The sequence below is a fragment of the Carettochelys insculpta genome, chromosome 11 (genome assembly GCF_033958435.1).
Source record: "Carettochelys insculpta isolate YL-2023 chromosome 11, ASM3395843v1, whole genome shotgun sequence".
Taxonomy (NCBI): domain Eukaryota; kingdom Metazoa; phylum Chordata; order Testudines; family Carettochelyidae; genus Carettochelys; species Carettochelys insculpta.
In genome coordinates this window covers 25092266-25114316 of record NC_134147.1, presented here as the reverse complement: position 1 = coordinate 25114316, position 22051 = coordinate 25092266, and the positions used below count along the sequence as shown (strand labels likewise).

At 41.0% G+C, this 22051-nt stretch overlaps 1 protein-coding gene across 1 annotated transcript in view; it reads left to right on the top strand.

Annotated features, from left to right (window-relative positions):
- DNAH12 (dynein axonemal heavy chain 12) overlaps positions 1 to 22051 on the top strand; it is a 150842-nt gene that overhangs the window by 105624 nt on the left and 23167 nt on the right. The window contains exons 56-64 of the mRNA XM_075005777.1: positions 111 to 258; positions 841 to 986; positions 2360 to 2574; positions 5663 to 5855; positions 8096 to 8288; positions 10383 to 10555; positions 12390 to 12530; positions 14351 to 14509; positions 17222 to 17366. Coding sequence (XP_074861878.1) covers positions 111 to 258; positions 841 to 986; positions 2360 to 2574; positions 5663 to 5855; positions 8096 to 8288; positions 10383 to 10555; positions 12390 to 12530; positions 14351 to 14509; positions 17222 to 17366 — 1513 coding nt within the window. The remainder of the gene's footprint in view (positions 1 to 110; positions 259 to 840; positions 987 to 2359; positions 2575 to 5662; positions 5856 to 8095; positions 8289 to 10382; positions 10556 to 12389; positions 12531 to 14350; positions 14510 to 17221; positions 17367 to 22051) is intronic.

Here is a 22051-nt window from a genome sequence, read left to right as displayed (position 1 = left end):
ATTCACCTCTAACTAAAAGGGAAAACACTTCTTATGTTGATGATGTACTCTCTTAATGCTACCATACAGAGGTTTTAATTCTTTCATGTGGTTTATTTGTTTACCTGTAGATGGTGTAATGCTGCAAATGATCTTCAAAATACATATGATAATTTGACTGGAGATGTTCTGATATCAGCTGGAGTGATAGCTTATCTGGGTGCTTTCACTAGTGCCTTTCGACAAGAGTGTACTAAAGACTGGAGCAAGTTGTGCAAGGTTAGAAAGGTTATCTTATATTTATATAATACCTTTCATTCTAAGGTGCTTTACAATCTGTGGACCAAATCCTGAAATTTCTAATTTTTAATTTGGTGTTTACTCAGTAAAAACTCCTATTTAAGTCATTGGTCTAAATTTTGCTGATTTACATTTTTGTAAATTTGGAGTAATTTACTGAATTCAGTGAATTCAAAATGTGAATACTGGACAAATAAACAAAAGTTTGGAAAATTACTTACAATTTCAAGATTTTTAGATATCTCTGTTTTTCCCACTATGCTGCATTGTGTACATTATCACAAACTATATTACAAAAGTGTATAAAAGAATATCTTCAGTACTGGTGGAAAAAAATCTTGAGGAGAATTCCACAAAATCTCAGCAAAAATTGAGGAGTTACCAAAAAAAAAAAAAGTGCGAGAAATCTTTCAATTTTCTTCAAGACTGATTTTCCCTATGATTTTCTATCCTTAATCAAAAGCCAGTTTTTAAAGTAAATTACGAACAAAGTAATATTTTTAACTAAAGCAATATTGTAACAAATTTAAAGAAATAAAGAACACTTTTCTTTTCTTGTAGGAGAAAAATATCCCTTGTTCTGAGAACTTCTCTTTGAGTAAGACCCTTGGTGACCCAATAAAAATCAGAGCCTGGAATATTGCTGGATTACCAACAGATAACTTTTCAGTCGACAATGGTGTGATTGTTGACAACTCCAGGCGTTGGTAGGTAACAAAGAAGCTAATAATTTTCTAAAACAAAATGTGATTTCAGATTAAATTAAATTTGGTTTGTACACTAGAAATAGCATGACTGATCCCATAAAGGTGTTACATACTTTCCCCTCTCAAGCCATTCAAATGAACTCGAGAGGACTTTGTTCCTCACGCTATCAGGCCCACTGTTTCCAGTGGCTGAAAGCTTTACTTCCACAATAATACAGATAATTTGTTATCCTTATAAGTAGCTGTTGAATTTTGGTTTGTGATTAATCTTACTTCTTGATTATCTGCTATTTTCCAAAGTTCATATTGTATACAAATGACTTCACATTACAAAACCATTGACAAATAGCATAAATTGGTATAAGACTTTTTTTGAAGTGTAAAAACATATAAAAGGCAGAAGGATATTTTGAGAACAGTTTTCATAAATATTTTTGTGTGAGCCATTAAATATGTAAACCACAATATACAGAAACTTTGAGTCAGATTATCCTTACATTTCAAGGTCCTGTTGCTACCACAGTCAACTTCATCTTTGCTCTTTTGGTTCACATGGTACATTTTTGAGAGTCATATATTGGAGGAAGTTCACTTCTGAGAATTTTATCAAAATCTGATTTAATCTTTAGTTTGAGGATGTAAACCCCACTTAAATTCTGTGAATGCATTGGGTGGTGCTCTGAACAGGGGTGAATCTCAGTTAGAAAAACGTTACTAAGTGAAATAATAGTATTCTGTTTTTCTGTTTTGGAACTTGAATGTTGCCTAGAGTTAAAAAGACACTCAGATACTATTTATATCTCTTCAGTGATCCTCCATTGTAGTTCAGACAGCCTACCTATGGGTGCACTAAGCATACCTCCTAAAAACTTTTGTGCTAAAAGCTTTCAATTTCCTGCTTCCCCCCAGCCCACCCCTCAGGCCTGCAAAAATGGCAGCATGCACCATCAGTTAGCGCCAGTGAGTATAGCTCCATTGACAAAAATTGTCCCCCACTTAAGGTATAAGTGCTAGTAGTTTCAAATTACTGGTAATTATTGTAAAAAACAAAAACTATTGCAAAACTCACAGATTATAAAAGTTCTAAAAAAATCAGAATTCCAAAGGAGAAGTACAATGAAGCTGTAAAAACAAGTGCTGAATTCTGACCTGTATTTTTAAAGGTAATCATAAGCACAATTTTCTTGGCTTTTAAAAGAATTTTGATATTTTTGTTCAAATTGTGGCTGTAAATACTCAGCCATTGGATGCTCATCCCTTAAAATAAAAAGCTTGGTGTTACTTTTTTCCCCAATAGACATTAGTAGAAATCATTTCAAATATACAAAAGTCCATGCAGGTACTGAGCAAGATCTTTGTACTGTACATTCTAGGCCATTAATGATTGACCCGCAGGGCCAAGCCAATAAATGGATAAAAAACTCAGAGAAAGAAAACCAGTTAAGTGTTATCAAGTTCACTGATACTGACTACATGAGAACTTTGGAGAATTGCATTCAGTTTGGAACTCCACTTCTTCTAGAAAATGTTGGTGAAGAACTAGACCCATCATTGGAACCCCTGCTGCTTAGACAAACCTTCAAACAAGGTACAAAGAAAATTAGTTATGAGCCCAGAAATATGGGAGCCCAGAAACATTAATGCTTATGTAATGATGTTATATCAGCTAACGTTTCTTCTTTCCTTACTTTTGCTGCTTATGTTCAGAGGAGGGTAATTTGATAACCTTCTTAAGTCGATTTTTACTTTTTAATAACATTTACAAATGTCACATCATGGATTTGTACTTGAAATCTTAACTATGCAGTGCTGATAGATTCATATATGGTAGGTTTGACTCTTAAAAGATTAAATGCACATTGATGCAAATTATGTTTTTCTGAAGTGCTATAATAGACTGTGTAGAGGTAGATAACTTATGTTTAGAATATTTTTACTTAATATGCTTTATTATATATTGCATTATATTTTGCATACATTAAGAAAAGTTATCGTGGTATTTTGCAAAAGTTGCAATTTTTCATGTAAATATTATCTTCTCAAAGTCATATGATGCTGATGATGAAGCAAAGATACAGGTTTAAGGTGTGTATCTACTTTTGTCAAAACAATGCATCCTTTCTTTTCTCAGGCTATGGTTACACTAGCAAGTTTTGCTGCCAAAACCCAGGTTTTGTCAACAAAACTAGTGGAGCATCCACACACAAAATGGGATTTGTCAACAGCATCTCGACAAAAGTTGGCACTTCTGCTGACAACCTTCTGCCTCTCCCAGATGAGGAAGAGCGCCATTTGTCAACAGGTTCTGCAGACAAAAAAAGCCTTTTCTTGACAGACAGGGCGTCTAGGACAACAGGAAGCCCTGTCGGCTGTGCTTCCAGGTGCCTGTTGTGTCAAGAGAGTGGCCAGGCGGTCTGGCCACTCTGTCTACAGAGCAGAGCGCTCTTCTAGTTGGCTTTTGTGTGTGGCTGCACTGTGTTAACAGAAGTTTTGTCGGGAAATCTCTTCCAACAGTACCGAACAGTACCTTCTGTCAACAGGTCACTATACTGTAACCATAGCCTAAGTGATAAAAGGGATGAAAATAAGTGAGAGGAAAGGAGTGGGTAGAGGGCCCTCAACACAGAATTTTCTTGTTTTGTTTTCTAAAAAGAAATTGAAACAAAAACTTTATTCAGAACTAAGTGAAAAAAGATTGTGTTGAAATTTCGTCATGGTACAAAGAGTCTGCTTTTTTTGACCAGTACTTATTTCAGCGGACCTGAGAAATCCCAAATATTACACATGCTAAGGTTTTAGAACTGTACTGTGTGCATCAACTGTTGGAACTGTGTTCAAAATAGGTAACAGCAGGACAAAATACTATTACTAGTACAGAGAGCTAGCTGGTGGTTGTGAACTGGATTCTCTCCTAATACACCTGCTGTTGGAGATAAGGATGCAGAACTTTCCTCCAGAGAAAACTCTTGCTGATGGAGCTGTGTACAGCACCTCCTCTAAGGATCCTGATTTTTGGAGATGTAGGTGTCTTTGAGCAGCCTTCATAGGGATAAGAGGAATATGTCTGGATCGTGTGGCAGCTTTTTAAGGATCCCAACTCTACTTGAGTAGAAGACAGAAAATAGATGGTTTATCCATGAGAATAGACTGCTCTTTTAGAAAGATCTGATCAGACTGGGAGTAACTAGAGAAGACTAGGGCTGTAGCAGTCTCTTGTATCTCCAAAGGCTGATTGAGCCACAAACACCTCATTCCGTATGCTTGCTGCAACCAATGCTGGTGGCACATATATGTGGTGAATTATACAGAGCCACACATGCATGTGACATTTTATGGACAAATAAAAGAACTTCCAGAGAAATTTTATAATCTAAAATTATATAGAACATGACAGGCAGTAGTAAAAAAAAAACATAGGAGAATTTGGGATAAAGTCGAAATTATGTGCTTGCTTGTTATGCCATGTATGGATCTTGCTATCTGGTTTACTACATTACAGTAAACCCCTGGTAGTGTGATTTTGATTTGAGCTTAACTCTCATTAACACAAGTTAAGTGCAAATCGAAAGGAGCACAGCTCCCCACTCCAGCCTCTGGCTTCCCACACCAGCCCCCCAGCTCTCTCAGCTGGGGCAAGCTGGGGATAAGCCACTGTGCTGTCTGGGGGAGCTGGGCGGGCAGACAGCCATAGCAGAGCAGTTTCTCCCTGGCTTCCCCCAGCTGGGTGGAAGTCCTCCAGCTGGGGGAGCCAGGCAGGCAGACAGCTGCTAGGACACAACTTCTCCCCTGCTTCCCCAGGCTCCTAAAAGCCCAGGGGACCCAGAATCCAGGCTGCCACCTTGTTCCCTGCTCCCCACCCTCACTTGCGCAAAATTTGATTTATGTGAGGGTGTGCAGGAGCACAACCCTCACATAAATCAGGGGCTACTGTAATTGGCTTCAGTTACTGTGAAAAAATAATATGAAATTTGAATACAACCACAAAAGACCTGCACCTTTTCCATTATCATTCGTACACAGTAAAGGAAGGGCAGGAAAGTGTGACCCACTCAATTATTTTTATCTGCTATGATTGAAATCGTGGCTTCACTGGAATGAGTGGTCATTGTAACATTGACTTTTGTGGGGTCAGAATTCATCTTATTTCCAGCTTTTACTATCTGATGTTACTTGATTTGCTCTTAATAAGACTTTTGGTTTTACTTGATCACCAAAAGAATATTTTGTGTAAATAATTGAGGTAAGTGAATATTAACTTTTAAATAGTGATGTTTTCTTAGGGTGCCCTGGATTGTGGGTCATCTTGTTACCACCTTGCCTCTAGTGTGAGGGAGTTTATCTTGTGATATCTGGGTGTCCACTCACATACACTTCAACCCTTTCAGAAGCTCACATTCTCCTCAAGATACTGCCTGTTCTATTTTGCTTTTCAGGTTAAGGTAGGTGCACTTCTCGATCTCCAACCCTTTTGGAGAGCACTCCCTTTTATCATCCAGCCCCTGTCACTGGATACTCACAGTAGGAAACAGTGTACACACAGTGGGAGGGTTAAGAGTCAGGATCAGGTCCATTATAATAACACAGCACTGTAATCCACTGTATTTATGATTAAAATAAATGTGCATTTATTAACAGAGTGGAGTCACAGGCACAATTATTTTTCTTCTGAACTTTAGGGGGTATGGATTGCATCAGGCTTGGTGAGACAGTTATCGAGTATTCCAGTGATTTCAAATTTTTTATTACAACAAAATTAAGAAATCCACATTATATGCCTGAACTGGCTACAAAAGTTTCCTTACTCAACTTTATGATAACACCAGAGGGACTCGAAGACCAGCTACTAGGTATTGTTGTTGCAAAAGAGAGGTAGGTGTCTGTTTGTTTATTGCATATAGGCAAATAAAATATTCTAAACAGGAGACAGTGGAAATAGGAGTAATGTTCATAATAAATTTGGGCAATTGTTAATGATTCTAAATATTCTTTTTCATAACAAGTATATGAATGCTGGTATTCTAGCTATCTTATTTAAGATATCTCCACTGTGTCCATGACTATAATGTGTGAGTCATCTGAGAATTAAAAAAATGTTTTTCTATTTAACATTATTACTGAACAGCCATGATTATACTTTTCTCATCTGGCTTCCTGGCAATCCATCCCATTGATTTTGTACACACAAATGTGGATATTGAATTGTTAAACAGTATTTTTACTTCTTTATGCAGGAAGAGCCTGGTGGTGCTGAAACTGTTTCTAGTTCTTTTTGAAACTGAAAATAGAGGCAGATTTCATAGGATTTCCTGGGTTTCTGATCATTTAAATGAACACAGAACTGGCCACTCAAATGTACTATATTCACTTGCTAAAATATGCTAATACATTTAATGTAAGTTCTACATCACAAACTCATGCCATACATCGGTTGTACAGGTTGGATCTCCGTTGTCTGGCACTCTTGATACCTGACTAGTCCCAAACCAGGAGTTTGCTGGACCAGGGGAGGGCAAAGCCATCCCCTCTGCTGCTGGCCTGTGTGCTATGTTCCACAGGGAAGGGAACACTAGCTCCCAAGCGTCCTTTCTTTCCTGCTCTCACTCCACTTCTGGCCACTGGCTCCCGCTCCTGGCCCCTATCAGGTTTCCTGTTGTTGGGCTCCCAGCTCCCACTCCTAGCCGCAGCTGGGCTCTGTTCCTGGTGCCAGATGGGCTCCCTGCCACCAGCCTGGCTCCACTCCTGGCCTCCGTGCTCCCAGCCCCATCTGGTCCTCCAGCCCAACCCCACTCCCAGCCTCCAGCTGGCCCACCTGCCACCAGGCTCTTGGCCTGCCCCAGCTCCTGTCCTCATCCTCTGCCTCCCTGCATTGGGCTCCACACCTGGCCAATAGTTTCCCTACCATCAGGCTTCCTGCCACCAGGGTTCTCTGATCCGGCCATGTCTGTGGTCCTGCTGATACAGTGTCTCCCCATGGCTATGTCTACACTAGCCAAAAACTTCGAAATGGCCATGCAAATGGCCATGTCGAAGTTTACTAATGAAGCGCTGAAATACGTATTCAGCGCTTCATTAGCATGAGAGCGGCCACGGCACTTCAAAATTGACATGGATCACCACCGCGCGGCCCGTCCAGACGGGGCTCCTCTTCAAAAGGACCCCGGCTACTTCGAAGTCCCCTTATTCCCATGAGCAGATGGGAATAAGGGGACTTCGAAGTAAGCGGGGTCCTTTCGAAAGGGAGCCCCATCTGGGCGAGCCGCGTCAATTTTGAAGTGCCGCGGCTGCCTACATGCCAATGAAGCACTGAATATGTATTTCAGCGCTTCATTAGTAAACTTCGAAAGGGCCATTTGTATGGCCATTTTGAAGTTTTTGGGTAGTGTAGACACGGCCCATGAGTGCTCCAGTCCTCAAGGATTCCAGACCATGGATCTTGCTGGACGAGGAGTCATGGTTTAGAAAGGTTCAAACTGTATAATATTTACTCAGAAATAAGAGTTACACGTGCAGTTTTTGGAAATTAGGATTAACTGACATTTTCAGAAGTCTGGATATAAAATTTTAAGGAAACATTTTCAAACATAAAACTAACCTAAAGTTCTGCACATAAATCCATATGTAGACACTTAAATAATTAGTCTGATTTTCAGTCATTGAGTTCTGAATGTAGCCCAGGATTTAGGGGACAAATTATGTGATGACTGAAACCCTGTGCAACCCTGTTGACAATAGTGTGAAAGTTCTGAATGTAAGCATACAATCTGACCTCAAGAGCTTAACTTTAGGCACCCAGGTTGAACGTGTTGGCCTAATGTCTTGTTAAAATTGATGGAATAGAGAGGATTGGCACAATTTTTGTTCCAATATAACTGTATAGCTCAGTGGTAGAAAACAGTGTTAAAGGCATACTAAGATTCTGACAAAAACCTACAAAAATCAAAAGGTAAGATTTCTGTGACACTAACAGTAAATGATCATATAACATGAACAGTGTGATCTACTTTCGGTAAATATTAATGTTAGAAATATGGATTAACTACATGCAGGAATCTGAATAAGTAGCAATAGTAGCACAAAAAATAAACTTCAGTTTATGTTTTGGTTTTTAGACCAGAATTAGAAGAGGAGAGGAATGCTCTCATCCTTCAGTCAGCAGCTAATAAAAAGCAATTAAAGTCAATTGAGAAGAAAATTTTAGAAACCTTACAGTCTTCTGAAGGAAACATTCTTGAAGATGAGAGTGCTATCATGGTCTTGGATTCTGCTAAAATAATGTCTAATGAGATCACAAAGAAACAGCAGGTTATGAATGTTTAGATTTTGTTTTCAAATCCAGTGGTTATTGTATACAGAACCTAAAAGCTTATTTGCTGCCAGGAAGACTGTAAATTAGAAGAAAAAATCTATGTTTGTGAATGGAAAAGATCAATTTGTAAGAAAAATAAAAACTATTCAGCAAATGCTGAAATCCTTGTTCATGGTTAGATCAGTTCTCACTTCGGCAAAACATCCATCTTTAAAGGCACTAGTGCCTGAATAAGGATTAAGACGTAAGGACTTCCAGATATGGTCCCATATTAAAATAGTTGTAAGGGTCTGATTTTTAAATGAACAAAAGCCAATCATGTGCTGTGTCAACCTGTCTGTGTGTTAATTTTCCCACATGAAATTAGAATAATAATACTTACATTTAGGACATCATAAGTGGTTAATAGTAAAAACAGACAGCTCAAAGTGAGTTACAAATTAAAATTAAAAAAAACCCATAACTTCCCTAAGAAATTTATGGCATACAGATTCTTACCCTAAAGAGCAGTTCTCATGTCAGGTAACATCGTAAAACCAGAGCAGTTCTTTTCTCTCATTCGGGTCAACAGCCTTTCACAGTTTTTCCTTAGCATGTGTCAGGCAGATTCCAAAGCAGGCTGAAGAAAAAGGAGCTGAAAGATTCCAATTGCTTAAATAGACTTTCTCCCTGGGCAGGAACCCTTTGTTCTCCAACTCCCCCGACCCCATCCTGTGGAAAAACACTAGATCAAAATCAACAAGTCCTGCGGCACCTTATAGACTATCAGAAATTTTGGAGCATATGCTTCTGTGGGCAAAGACCTGCTTTGTCAGAAGCTTATGCTCCAAATATGTTAGTCTATAAGGTGCCACAGGACTTCTTTTTATTTTTGAAGATACAGAGTAACTCAGCTACCTCTCTGATACTCGATCAAAATGGCTTTCAGTGCCAAATGACATGGACACATGTCTTTCTAGCACCAACGATCTTCTGGACTGCCAGATGCCAGTCTCAGTGGGTTCCTGGTCCTGGGACTCTGGTTCAGGAACATCCCTGATCCTGTGAGACCACGGATGTTGCTGGACCAGAGAGTCCCAGTTCAGGGAGATACAACCTGTATATTCATGAAAAATAGCTTCCCTTCCATATATGTACACAATTCTCTTTGATACGAATGAGAATTAAGTATGCATTGATGGGAACAAGACATCTTTGAATTATATTATCACAAACGTCACAACAACAGACTTTTCAGGGATTCGGTTTATCTGCTATTGTCCTTATTTTCCGTTTGTTATTATCTATGTTACTACTTTACTATATACTTACAAGTAAGAAACAATCCTTCTAGGGATGTTAAACGGTTAACCTGTAAGCATACTGGTAAGCATAAGTCTTCCTGGCGTGCTTACCAGTTAACTGGCCCTGGCCAGTGAACTCTGATGGTGGCCAGTCGAACTGGGCTAGAGCAACCCCCTGCTGCAGAGGGGCTGGTAGGCCAGGTTTTAGGACCCCATGGCCGTGGCAGGGCCTCACAGCTGTGGCAGGGCCAGGTAGTAGGACCTAAGGTAAAATGATTAACTGCTCTCATTTAACCAGATGATGGTTTTAGCATCCCTAAATCCTTCCCTTTTTAGGACCCATATTCTATGTTATATATTTTATATAAGGCAACTATCTTGTTAAATGTCTCCAGCTGGAATTGTTATACCTGAGCAATTTGAAATCCAGTCATATTTGCGGACATTAAATAATTATTTCCAGAGAGGTAAAGTCTGACACACCTGATACATAGGAACAAACATGAATGGTTGTACCTGGTTTTATCTTGATCTTGACTATCAAGATCTCAGTCCTTCACTGAGCTTTGTGGCAGAAGATCATTAAGTCAAGCCGTTTTTGTGACGGTGCAAGGTTCCACCTATGCAGGACTCATTTGAGGATTAGAGTCTGACACTATAAGTATTTTGGAATATGGAAGGTGTCTCACTCTGTGTTTATAAAGTGCAGTATGTTTATTTTTAATAATACTAAAATATACTAATAAATTCTTATTGTAGAAAAGGAAATATGAAAAGTAAGTCTTTTATATTTGTCATTTTGTTTAGGTTGCTGAGAAAACAGAAATAAAAATAGCAGAATCTCGAGAAGGCTACAGACCCATTGCAAAGCATTCATCAGTGCTGTTCTTTAGTATTGCAGATCTCGCTAACATTGACCCCATGTACCAGTATTCTCTCAGTTGGTTTGTTAATCTCTTCATCAACTCTATTCATGACAGGTAAGTACTTCCATTTTGTCTCACTGTGGCTCAAGTTTTCATAAATTCCCTCTAACTTTGCTGTTACAGCTTTGTTCCAGCAATACCAGTATCTGTATTTTTGCACCAGTGGTTTTATAGAAACAAATATTATTAAGTTTCTGAACTGTTTGTCAAAAATGGAGCTGGCGAGGGTTCTACTCCTGCAATAGACAGATCAGACGAAAGAACCTACTTGTGGTGAGGGACTATCAGCCACTGACTCTGCCCTCTTTAAACACAGATTCTCCAAACACAAAGTATCTTTTACTAAGAAAAGGAATGTGATTCCAGTTTATTCACCTTAAACATTCTCCTTAATATGTCTTACAAAGATCACTCTCTATAGTAATTTGTGGCAGCATTATTCTTAGAGGATTGCAAATCTGATGTTGAATTAGAAGCTATAATGAGTTGTAAGAGTGCCACTGATTACAACTGAATTTTCAATTAATCTTTCTGTCTGGGATTTTCAAAGGAGCCTAAACCCGTGTCTACATGTGCATGCTACTTCAAAGTAGCGGCACTAACTTCGAAATAGCGCCCGTCACGGCTACACGTGTTGGGCGCTATTTCGATGTTAACATCGACATTAGGCGGCGAGACGTTGAAGCCGCTAACCCCATGAGGGGATGGGAATAGCGCCCTACTTCGACATTCAACGTCGAAGTAGGGAACGTGTAGTCGTTGCGCGTCCCGCAACTTTGAAATAGCGGGGTCCGCCATGGCGGCCATCAGCTGGGGGGTTGAGAGACGCTCTCTCTCCAGCCCCTGCGGGGCTCTATGGTCACCGTGGGCAGCAGCCCTTAGCCCAGGGCTTCTGGCTGCTGCTGCGGCAGCTGGGGATCCATGCTGCATGCACAGGGTCTGCAACCAGTTGTCGGCTCTGTGGATCTTGTGTTGTTTAGTGCAACTGTGTCTGGGAGGGGCCCTTTAAGGGAGCGGCTTGCTGTTGAGTCCGCCCTGTGACCCTGTCTGCAGCTGTGCCTGGCACCCTTATTTCGATGTGTGCTACTTTGGCGTGTAGACGTTCCCTCGCAGTGCCTATTTCGATGTGGTGCTGCGCAACGTCGATGTTGAACATCGATGTTGCCAGCCCTGGAGGACGTGTAGACGTTATTTCGATGTCGCCACTTCGATGTAGGCTTCACGTGTAGACGTAGCCTACAAGACCTAACTGCCAAATTCCATTTGGATGCAGTTTGTTGCCTAACTCCTTTTTTGCATTCAGTGCTTTTTTCCTAGACAAAGAGATGCAGCCCCAGAGTGCCCCACCCCCGTTCCCAGGCTTAACCACCTCACACAGCCCCAAACCATCCCCAGGCACAGTCCCAAACTGCCCTCCTGCCCCCAGACTTAACACCCTACAACCCAAAACTGCCCTCCCATCTCCAGGCTTGACTCCTCTGCAGCCCCAGACCCATCCTCAGGCTTAACCCCCTTGCAGCCCCAAACTGCCCTCAGGCTTTAGTTGATTTAACGGACAGATCACTCCTGCCAGCCATTAAACCAATTAAATCAAGTTCTACTCTTTCAGCGTGGCAGAGAGCTGGAGGAGTGAGCAGCAGCAGCAGCAGAGCCACAAATGGTTCCTTAAAGAGCCACATGGAGCTCAGAGCCACCCAGCTGGCTTCCAAAATGGTGGCATCAGGAAAAAAGTTCCAGAACTCAGTTCCGGTGCATTCTGCTGGAAAAAAAGCTCTGAGTGCATTTGAAAATTTTAGCCTTAAGCTATATTCCAACAAATCCTTTCAAAGAGCTTTATATATCTTATTTAGTTGCCTGACACTCTGTATATATAAATGTTCCTTTTTAGTAACAAATCCAAAATTTTGGAGAAGCGTCTTCGATATCTAAATGACCACTTCACATACAACCTGTATTGCAATGTGTGCCGTTCATTGTTTGAAAAGGATAAGCTGCTGTTTTCCTTTTTATTGTGCTGCAATCTTCTCATGTAAGTTTATCTTTTTTCTAATATCTCATCATAATTGCAAGACAATTTTTATATTGAAATTACAGTAAACCCTCAAGAAGCACAATTTTGACTTGCACTTAACTCGCATTAATGCTGTGACTGCCCCCTCACTTATCCCAGGTGCCTGCTCCCCTAAGCTCACCCCTCCCCAATTTATGTGAAATTCGATTTACATGGAAGTTGCCCAGGAGGTTGCCCCATGTAAATCGAGGGATTACTGTATTCACAAATAATAGAATACTTAGGCACATATGGTGATAACTTAGAATTTAGTCATTAAATGTGAGTACTTTTTGCTCCCATTGAAATCAGTGGTTTTGCCAGTGATTTGGGTGGGAATATGAGGCCTCCAAATATCTTATTTGTTTCTTCCTTTTATGTCTTTGTGGCATCCTGTGTGGCACAATACAAGTAGTTTCTGTCACTTATTTTTTTTTAAAGTTTAAGGAAAACTTGTCCAAGCAAGTGGTCTTTCTAGCATTTTTGTGGGGCATATCACTAGAGCCCTGCACAGATACAAAATTTGTATGTGCAATCACATCTGCATCTGCATAAATTATCTGTGATATCTGCAGCTACATATCACTCCCCCTTTCTTGAGGAGCCTTTCTTTTATTCCATCTCCTTTCTGTCTCTGTTGTCCCTTCTCTTGCTCTTTTGCTTGTACCATGAGATTTAAACTCTCCACTCTGGCTGTGCTGCTGATTATGCAAAATGTAATGTGTGTGTGTGTGTGTGTGTGTGCACGCGCACACGCACACATGCATGCACTCATTGAAGGAAGAAAAGAAGGCACACATTGCTGATTGGAAACATCATAGTCAGCGATTATATTTGTACATTTTAAATAATTAGGCTCAGCAACCATAGTAATTTATATGGTTTAGCTGTAAACCTTATGAATTCACAGTGAATGCTAACATCTTACACATCACGTTCACAGTCTTTTCTGTGTTGTCTTGTATATGGGAGGCCCTTCTTGAGATAATTTGTAGGGCTACAACCATCTTCTCTTCATTCTTCCTTAAGATTCATCCTTGCCATCACATTTATAGGAAATCAATGATTTACCAGTACCAATGCTTTCTGGGCAGGCTGGGACAGAGATAGCAGTATCTGAGACTTTTTATGAATAAAAACAAGTGAATTGTATACATGATCTTCTCTTACCCTTAATTTTATCATTTCTCTTTAGCCCCACCTACACCACCCAGTTCTTTCAAAATATTTTTTGAAAGTAAGGGCTTTTTTGAAATATCCAAAGGTGCGTCTACACACAAAAAGCATTCTTTGGAAATTAAATTGAAAGAACACGGCGCTCCTTTCAAAAGTGCTCTTCCACTCCCATTTCAGGAAAAGCGCTTTTGAAAGAAAACATGTGTAGATGCTCCGCAGGCCCTTTTTTTTCAAAGAGGAGTCCTCTTCGTACCTGATTTTTCAATCCCTGGCCTGTTTTTTCGAAAGAGCAGGGTCTGTGTGAATGTTCTCTTTCAAAAGAGCAGATCACTCCTTTGATCCACTTTCTTGTGGATGCACTCCTTCAAAAGAAGTTCTTTCAGAAAAGATCTTCTGGAAGGATTTATTTCAAAAGATCGCTTTGGTGTAGATGTAGTTCTTACGTCTGTAACTGGCTTACCACAATGAGGCCCTAGGAGCTCAGCTGTTACTACAAAAATGCTGTAAAATAAAAATGGAACATAATTGATTTAAAACAGCTTTTGCTTTACACTATGTCAAAATACATTTTTAATATAACTTCATGTTGCTTATGAACTGTTCTGGCAATCTTCTGAATTTAGGGACAAGAAAGAAATAGAACAACAAGAATTTATGTTTCTTTTAACTGGAGGAGTGGGTCTCAAAAACAAATACAAGAATCCAGATCCATCTTGGCTACAGGATAAAAGCTGGGATGAACTATGTCGTGCGAGTGATTTCTCAGCTTTTGGAGGACTGAGGTATGGTATCCATTGTGAAATGCGAAAAACTATATAGACTGAAGCATATTACATACATTTAAGCAATATTTTTAGACATTTTCAAACCATACTCAAATAGCCATGTGATATTGATACTTGTACAACGTAAATTATGCCCCAGCTTCAGAAGTGAGTTCCTCTTTGTCACACATTGTAGGGAAGTTGCTTTACATATACAAGTCAGGAGGTTAATTAATTAAAAGGTTATTTCATATTTTATTCACGTAATTGTCAGAATGAATTCTATGAATTTCCAGATAAAGATCTTGTCTTTCTAGAGTGGGCTATATTACTTTCCCTGTGAAATCCTTTCATGGCAGAAGAATCTTACTTTGACAAGAGGCAGGTGTGGTCAAGAGTGTCCCAGATATCACAACTCTGTTGCATCTGTGAGAAATGAGAAACTAAAGTAAAATTGAGGCCCCACGGAAATTAATGGGAGATTTTAGGATTTTGCCTTAGGATTTTAGAGCCAGTACGAAAGCACAAGCATTCCACTTGGGTCTGCTGCAGATTGTAGGGCTTCTGTGGTATTGGGACTGAGCACTTCAGATCATTTCATGGTGAAGAAAACCCATTCTCTGATAAAACAACCAGCGATGTTTCGAGTGCTTCTGTTAAATGTAAGTTTTACTGTGGGAAAAAGATGAGGAACTGGACTAATGTAATAAACAGTCTGTACTGCTCTAATGGGATAACCTCTGTGACGGTGTTCTAGGGATGAACATACAGTAAACTCTCGAGCTTGCATGTGTCTCCGGTTAACACAACTGCCGCCCCTGAAAGGAGCAGGAACCCGCTTCTGTCAGGAGCAGCAGCCATGAGTCAGGCTGCTTTCCCTGACGAGAGCTGTTTCCCCATTCCTGTCGGGGATGGCAGCTTGACTTGCAGCTGAGCCCCTGACAGGAGTGGTTTCCCAGTCCCCACAGCTTGCATGAAAATGTGAGTTACGTGGGTGTTGCAAGAATGCAAACCCCGCATAACTCGAGGGTTTACTGTGCCGTAAGATTCTTCTTCATTGAGTTTCCCTTGAATTCTTCTGTTGAGTAGTGAGTGGCATTTGTCGCACACAGATATGGAAAAAAAAGCGAGTTCACCTTCTAGAACCCATGAGTCTCCTGTAATCCAAGCAAGTTTTGGGTGTCCACTGGAGATTAAGGCCGTATAGATGACAGCTTTGTTTCTCCACACTGTCTTAGGCAGCCCTCCCAGTTTATAGCCCCAAAGTCAGATAAAAAGTAGATTACAGGTTAATCCTCTCTAATCCAGCATGCTCGGGGCCTGACCAGTGCCCGATGAGAGAATTTGCTGGGCCACAGGAGGTCAGTATTGTCTGGCAGCATTAACACTTCCCCTGCTTACTGGGCCCTTAGAAGATATTTAGGGGTAAATTAGAGCTAAGCAGCAACACAGACCACAGAGAATGGGTAGATGATATAGTAGATTGGTGGGAAGCTAATGTACAGAAACTAAGCCACTTTACAACGGACAGGTAAAGATGGAAGGAAATAGTGAGGGAGGCCTTGGACACCAACAGGAGCTGAGCCCGTCATTGTTGATGATGATGATGAAAAGCACAGAACACTGACAGCCAGGACTGGTGTCTAGAAACAAATTTTTCATGACCACAGGAAATTTGGCCACACCCATGATAAGTGGTCGCCTAGCTAATTAAAATCATGCTGGATTACAGATGTTGCCAGATGAGAGGGTGCCGGATTAAAGAGGTTCAGTCTGTAGTAATACATTTGAACCTCTTTAATAGAACAACTTTGGGAAACAGGCTATGCCAGATATTGGAATTTTCCAGACCACAGGAGTTTGCCATAATGAAGAGTAAACAAAGTCTGGTACTAAAGTTTGGTATGCAAAAACCATTGTGGAATACTGTACATGTACATGTAAGTATGTCATAAAGTAATCGTTAATGCACTGCAATTAAATTGTTATTTTGTTTTTATTATTGTATGTAGGTGATGAAGCAGAAAACCATTAATTGTACACTACAGTGCTCTGCCACTTCTCATTTTTACAAGTTAAATTTGTGTTAGCACAGTATACATACTTTTTATTTTATTGCATGGTATTTAAAATTATTTTGTTTGTATTACTATTATGTCGGTACAGTGATTAAATATAAAATTAAATACTGTAAAATTGTACATTTCAGTGCTCTGCCATGTCTCTTTTTTGTGTACATGTTATATTTGCATTAGATAGTATGTATATTTTTGTTAATAAAAACATTTTTCAAAGTATTGGCAGGTTACAGGAGTAGGATGGGGATGGGGATGGGGAAGGGCATGCAAAGTCTGTGTTTTAATTAATTAGAGATGGGGTGGTTACCTGGTGCCCTGCACCAGGGGCACATATGACTCCGCACCTCCCTCCACTCTCAGGCACCGCACCTGCTTTGGGAGCAGCAGGAGAAAAGCCTCTTACAGAGCCACTTCCTCCTTCCTTTGCCAGATTTTGAACCACAGATGTTCTTGGATCAAGAACACCTGGATTAAGGAGGTTCAAATATATTCAGTTTTTTACTGGTTGCAAAAGAGATACTGCAAATCAAACAAATTTTATTAATTGTATAGCGTATGACAGTATTTCATTTTTCTTCATTTAATCAAATGAATTAATAAAACCCAGACTCTAAGCATTTACCATAACAGGCAATGACTTTTTTTCTTCTAGGGGTCATATTTCTGAAAATGCAAGTGAGTGGCGTAAAATCTATGACAGCAAAGAGCCACACAATGTTCCTTTACCAAAACCGTGGGATAAAACATTGAACGAACTACAAAAGATGATCATTCTTCGGTGCCTAAGATCAGACAAGGTAAAAGGACACAGAAACATTTGTCTGTAAACAATTACTTAGCATGTACACTTTGATAATTATTGTTACAACAGTGTTTGTCAACTGCTTCCCCTTATGTATTCCACACCTGCTACCCACATGCCCCTGCACTTGAGAGCCAGATATTTCAGATACCAGTATCTGTTGGGGCTGCTCCTGCTCTCTGGGCTTGTCTACACTACCACCTTCCTTCGAAGGAAAGATGGTAGTTAGGGTGTTGGGAGTTTACTAATGAAGTGCTGCTGTGCATATTCGGCACTTCATTAATCAAATTCCCCCCCACAACACCTTCAAAGTTTTAAACTTTGAAGTACCAGCAGGCATCTAGCTGTGGCTCACCCACCGGTACTTCGATGTGCCGGGGCAACTTCGAAGTGCCCTTACTCCTCAACATTTTGATGAGTAAGGGGACTTTGACGTTGCCCCTGCACATCAAAGTAGCGGCGGGTGAGCCGCGGCTAGATGCCTGCCGGTACTTTGAAGTTTAAAACTTCAAAGGTGACGCAGGGGGGAGTTTGCTTAATGAAGTGCTGCCTATGCAGGGCAGAACTTCATTAGTAAACTCCCAACACCCTAATTACCATCCTTCCTTCGAAGGAAGGTGATAGTGTAGACAAGCCCCTGAATGCTCTTGTTCTCCTTTGCAAACGATGTAAAGGATGGAGTGGGCCCTACTGCCCCATAGTTACTTTTATTGCCCAGGATTGTAAGACAGAACCTTGGTAGAGTCCCCATCCTAGTGCAATCGCTAAATCTTGTTGTGTGTTTGTTTTAGGAATATAGCTCTAGTTTAGGATGGATTTTGTGTACATGGTTTACTTGCACTGGCAAATATAGTTATTTTTTCTTCATTTTGTGAAATTATTTTCATGGTACCAGGAGTTAGCTGTGACTGTATGGAAGTCTCATGGTTTCAAGAACTATTCATTCTCTGATACAAATACCTTACTTACATACAGTTGCATGAGGTTTTTTTTGCCTTGGGAAGGAGCACATACCTGACAAATGTTTTATCTGTCACTCCTTTTCAAAAAGGACTCAGATAGTTAAGATGTTTGCATTGAGCTGTTCCTTCTTGATTGTTCACTGAGGCCAGTTGTGGATCCAGGAAAGCAAGACCACCCTGGACATGAGTATTTTATTCACAAGAAGGCTGTGGTGAGCTCTGGCTCAGTCTCCTGCTCTCAAAAATGGCCTTGTGAGGCTACATATATGTTGAACTTCAAACTGCAGGTCCCTGAGTGACTGCTCCATTCACTCCACCATTCTGAATATGTAGGAGAGCAGTGGTTGACAGAGTATGAGCTTTGTGAGCCAAAGCACCATAGAATATACTACTCTGGTAGTGCTCCAAGCATCCTCATTGGTCCAAGCACGCTCCTTAAGGGGAAACCAGGAGGTTGTCTGTGCAATAAGGCACATCCCTGACAATGGGTGTTGGAGACTTTACTCTTGCCTTGTTCCTGTGCTGCTGCATTCTGCTTCTCACTGATTCCTGCCCTGGTTGATTCTCCTTTTGTCTTGTCATTAAAGCATTGCTTTCATCTAGAACAGGTGCCGCTTTCAGGTCCAGATTCAACAACTGGTGCCAGGAGCACAATGCAAATTCCAGATATCCAGGCATCTCATTAACTTTGGATATTCTCCAGTACCATTGTGTGTCATGTGTACACTCTCGGTATCACATTATTTGCAAAATCTTTGGGCTGGCTGGCAGACATCCCAAAGGTAACCAGATTCCTTCAAGCAGTCTGATTAGTCATATGAGCGGTTGGGCCACTCTTCCAAAAATGGGACCCTGCTCTAGTTTTGAGGGCTGTGAAAAGCAATTCCTTTGATCCTCTGACTTCTCTGTCAGCCTTTTGTTCATCCGTTAAGATTTGTGTCCAGGAGCTGTTTCATTCACTAGGTGAACGTAAGAACTGCTATACTGGGTCAGCCCAAAGGTTCATGTAGCCCTGTATACTGTCATCTGACAGTGGCCAATGCCATGTGCCTCAGAGGTAACGAACAGAACAGGTAGTCATTAAATGATCCATCTGCTGTCATCCATTCCCAGCACTGATAAACAGAAACTAGGGACATCATCCCTGCTCATTTTGGCTAATAGCCATTGATGGATGTGTCCTATCCTACATGAATCTATCTGGATTTTTTTTTTTAAATCCTTTTGAAGTCCTCTCCTTCACAAAATCCATTGGTCAGGAGTTCCACAGTTGATTATGCTTTTTATGAATAAATACTTCCTTTTCTTTTAAACCTGGTATCTTTTAATTTTATTTGGGGACTTCTAGTTCTTGTGTTTTCCGTACTTTCTCCACACCTGTCATGATTTTGTAGACTTCTATCTTATCTCTCCTTAATCATCTCTTTTCCCAGACAAAACATGAACATACACATATACCATAGAACTGGAAGGGGACTTGAGAGGTCATCGAGTACATTGCCCTGCACTCAGAGCAGGACCTATCACCATCCATGACAGTTGAAAAGTCCCAGTCTTATTAATCTCTCTTCATATGGCATTCCATACCCCTGATTTTTGTTGCCCTTTTCTGAGCCTTTTCCAGTTCTCTTTCTTGCCATCCGCCCCCGCCCCACACACATTTTCTGTCTTCTTATATATCCCTTTCTTAATGTTTACTTACATTCTGTTTGTTTTTTTTCCACTGCTGCTACACGTTGAGTGTATGTTTTCAGAGAATGATCCATAATGAATCCAAGATCTCTTTCTTGAATGGTAGCGGTTAATTTATACCCCATCATTAAATCTGTAGTTAAGACTATATTTTCCATTATGCATTGCTGTGCATTACCTAGCATTTATTGTCATTGAATTTCATCTGCTATTTTCTTTCCCACTTACCGAGTTTGTGAAATTCTTTTGAAGCTCTTCGCAGTCTGCTGTGGACTTTACTATCTTGAGCAATTTTGTGTCATCTGCAAATTTTGCCACCTCACTGATAACCCCTTTCTCCAAATTGCTTATGAATGTGTTGAATAGGATTGGTCCCAGAACAGACTTTGGGGGACACCACTAGTTACGTCTCCCCTTTCTGAACACTGACGGTTAATTCCTACCCTTTGTTTCCTGTTGTTGAACAAGTTACCTACTTAAGAGAAGAATTATCCCATGACAGTTTACTTTACTTAAGAGCTTTTGATGATGGAACTTGTCAAAGACTTTCTGGAAAATTAAGTACACTATGTCCATTAGATCCCCTTGTCCACGTGCTTGTTGACCTCTCAAAAAATTCTCATAGGTGGGTGAGACATGCTTTCCCTTTATAAAAATATGTTGCCCGCCCACATCCTCAGTCCTCAGTAGGATAAAAATATGTTGACTCTTCTCCAACTAATTATGTGCATCTATACATCTGACAATTCTATTCTTTACTATAGTTTCAACCAGTTGGCCTTCTACTGAAGATAGACTTACCAGCCTACAATTACCAGGATTACCTCTGGAACCCTCTTTAGAAATTGTTGTCACATTGGCTATTCTCTAGTCATTTGACACAGAAGCTGATTTAAAGGATAGTTTACAAACCACAATTAGTAATTCTGCAATTTCATATTTGTGTTCCTTCAGAATGTGAATGTCATCTGCTTCTGGTAACTTATTACTGTTTAGTTTATCAATTTGTTTCAAAACCTCCTTTAATGACATCTCAATCTGGGACAGTTCCTCAGATTTGTCACCTAAAAATAATGGCTTGCATTTGGGAATCTCTCTCATGTCCTCAGCTATAAAGACTGATGCATCTCAGAATTCCTCCATGCCTGGATGCCTAGTGATGACAGTTAATAAAGTGTTATCAGAGCTAGTGAAGAAAATTTGGTATGTACCATTTTGTATTGTAGCAACTTCCAAAAATACAGACAAATGACACAAGAGCCGCATCTACACGAGCCGGCTACTTCGTCCATTTCTCGACAGTGAGGGCACGTCGCATGGAGGTGTCCTGGTGCCGTAAGGCAGGGGTGAGCCACTGGCAGAGCTCCAGGAATGTCTGCCGGCTCATCCACAAATTCCGGAGCCAGCGGTCATTGTCTCACTCGCTGAGCACCAGCCGCTCCCACCAGTCCGTGCTCGTGGGGTAGCTCCACAGCCGGCGGCGGGGGCGGGGGGGGGCGCTGGGAGAGCAGCAAGGTCTGGGGCTGCTTCCTCATCCCCTGGGGGCAGCTCATCTTCCTCAAATAAAAGATGGTCAGCTGCCTCCTGCATGGCACTAAGCAGGGCAAGCACTGCTCCTCCAGGGGCGGGTGTGTGGACCTCTGGCTGCTGCTGCTGGGGGTCCATGCTGCTTCCACGGGGTGTGCGTGCTTGTGGCTCTGCAGACCGCGTGCTGTGCAGGCTGCGTGTGTCTGGGAGCTGCCCTTTAAGGGAGTGGCTTGCTGTTGCCCGGGAAGTGCTAGTCCACCCTGTGACCCTGTCTGCAGCTGTTCCTAGCACCCTTATTTCGATTTGGGCCGCTTTGGTGTGTAGACACTCCCCTGCAGCGCCTACTTCGATTTAGTGCTGCCCAACGTCGACGTTCAATGTCGACGGCACCAGTCCTGGAGGATGTGTAGACGCTATTCATCGAAATAGCTCATTTCGATTTCGCTACATCGAAATAAACTATTTCAGTGTAGCATCCCCGTGTAGATGTAGCCAAGGT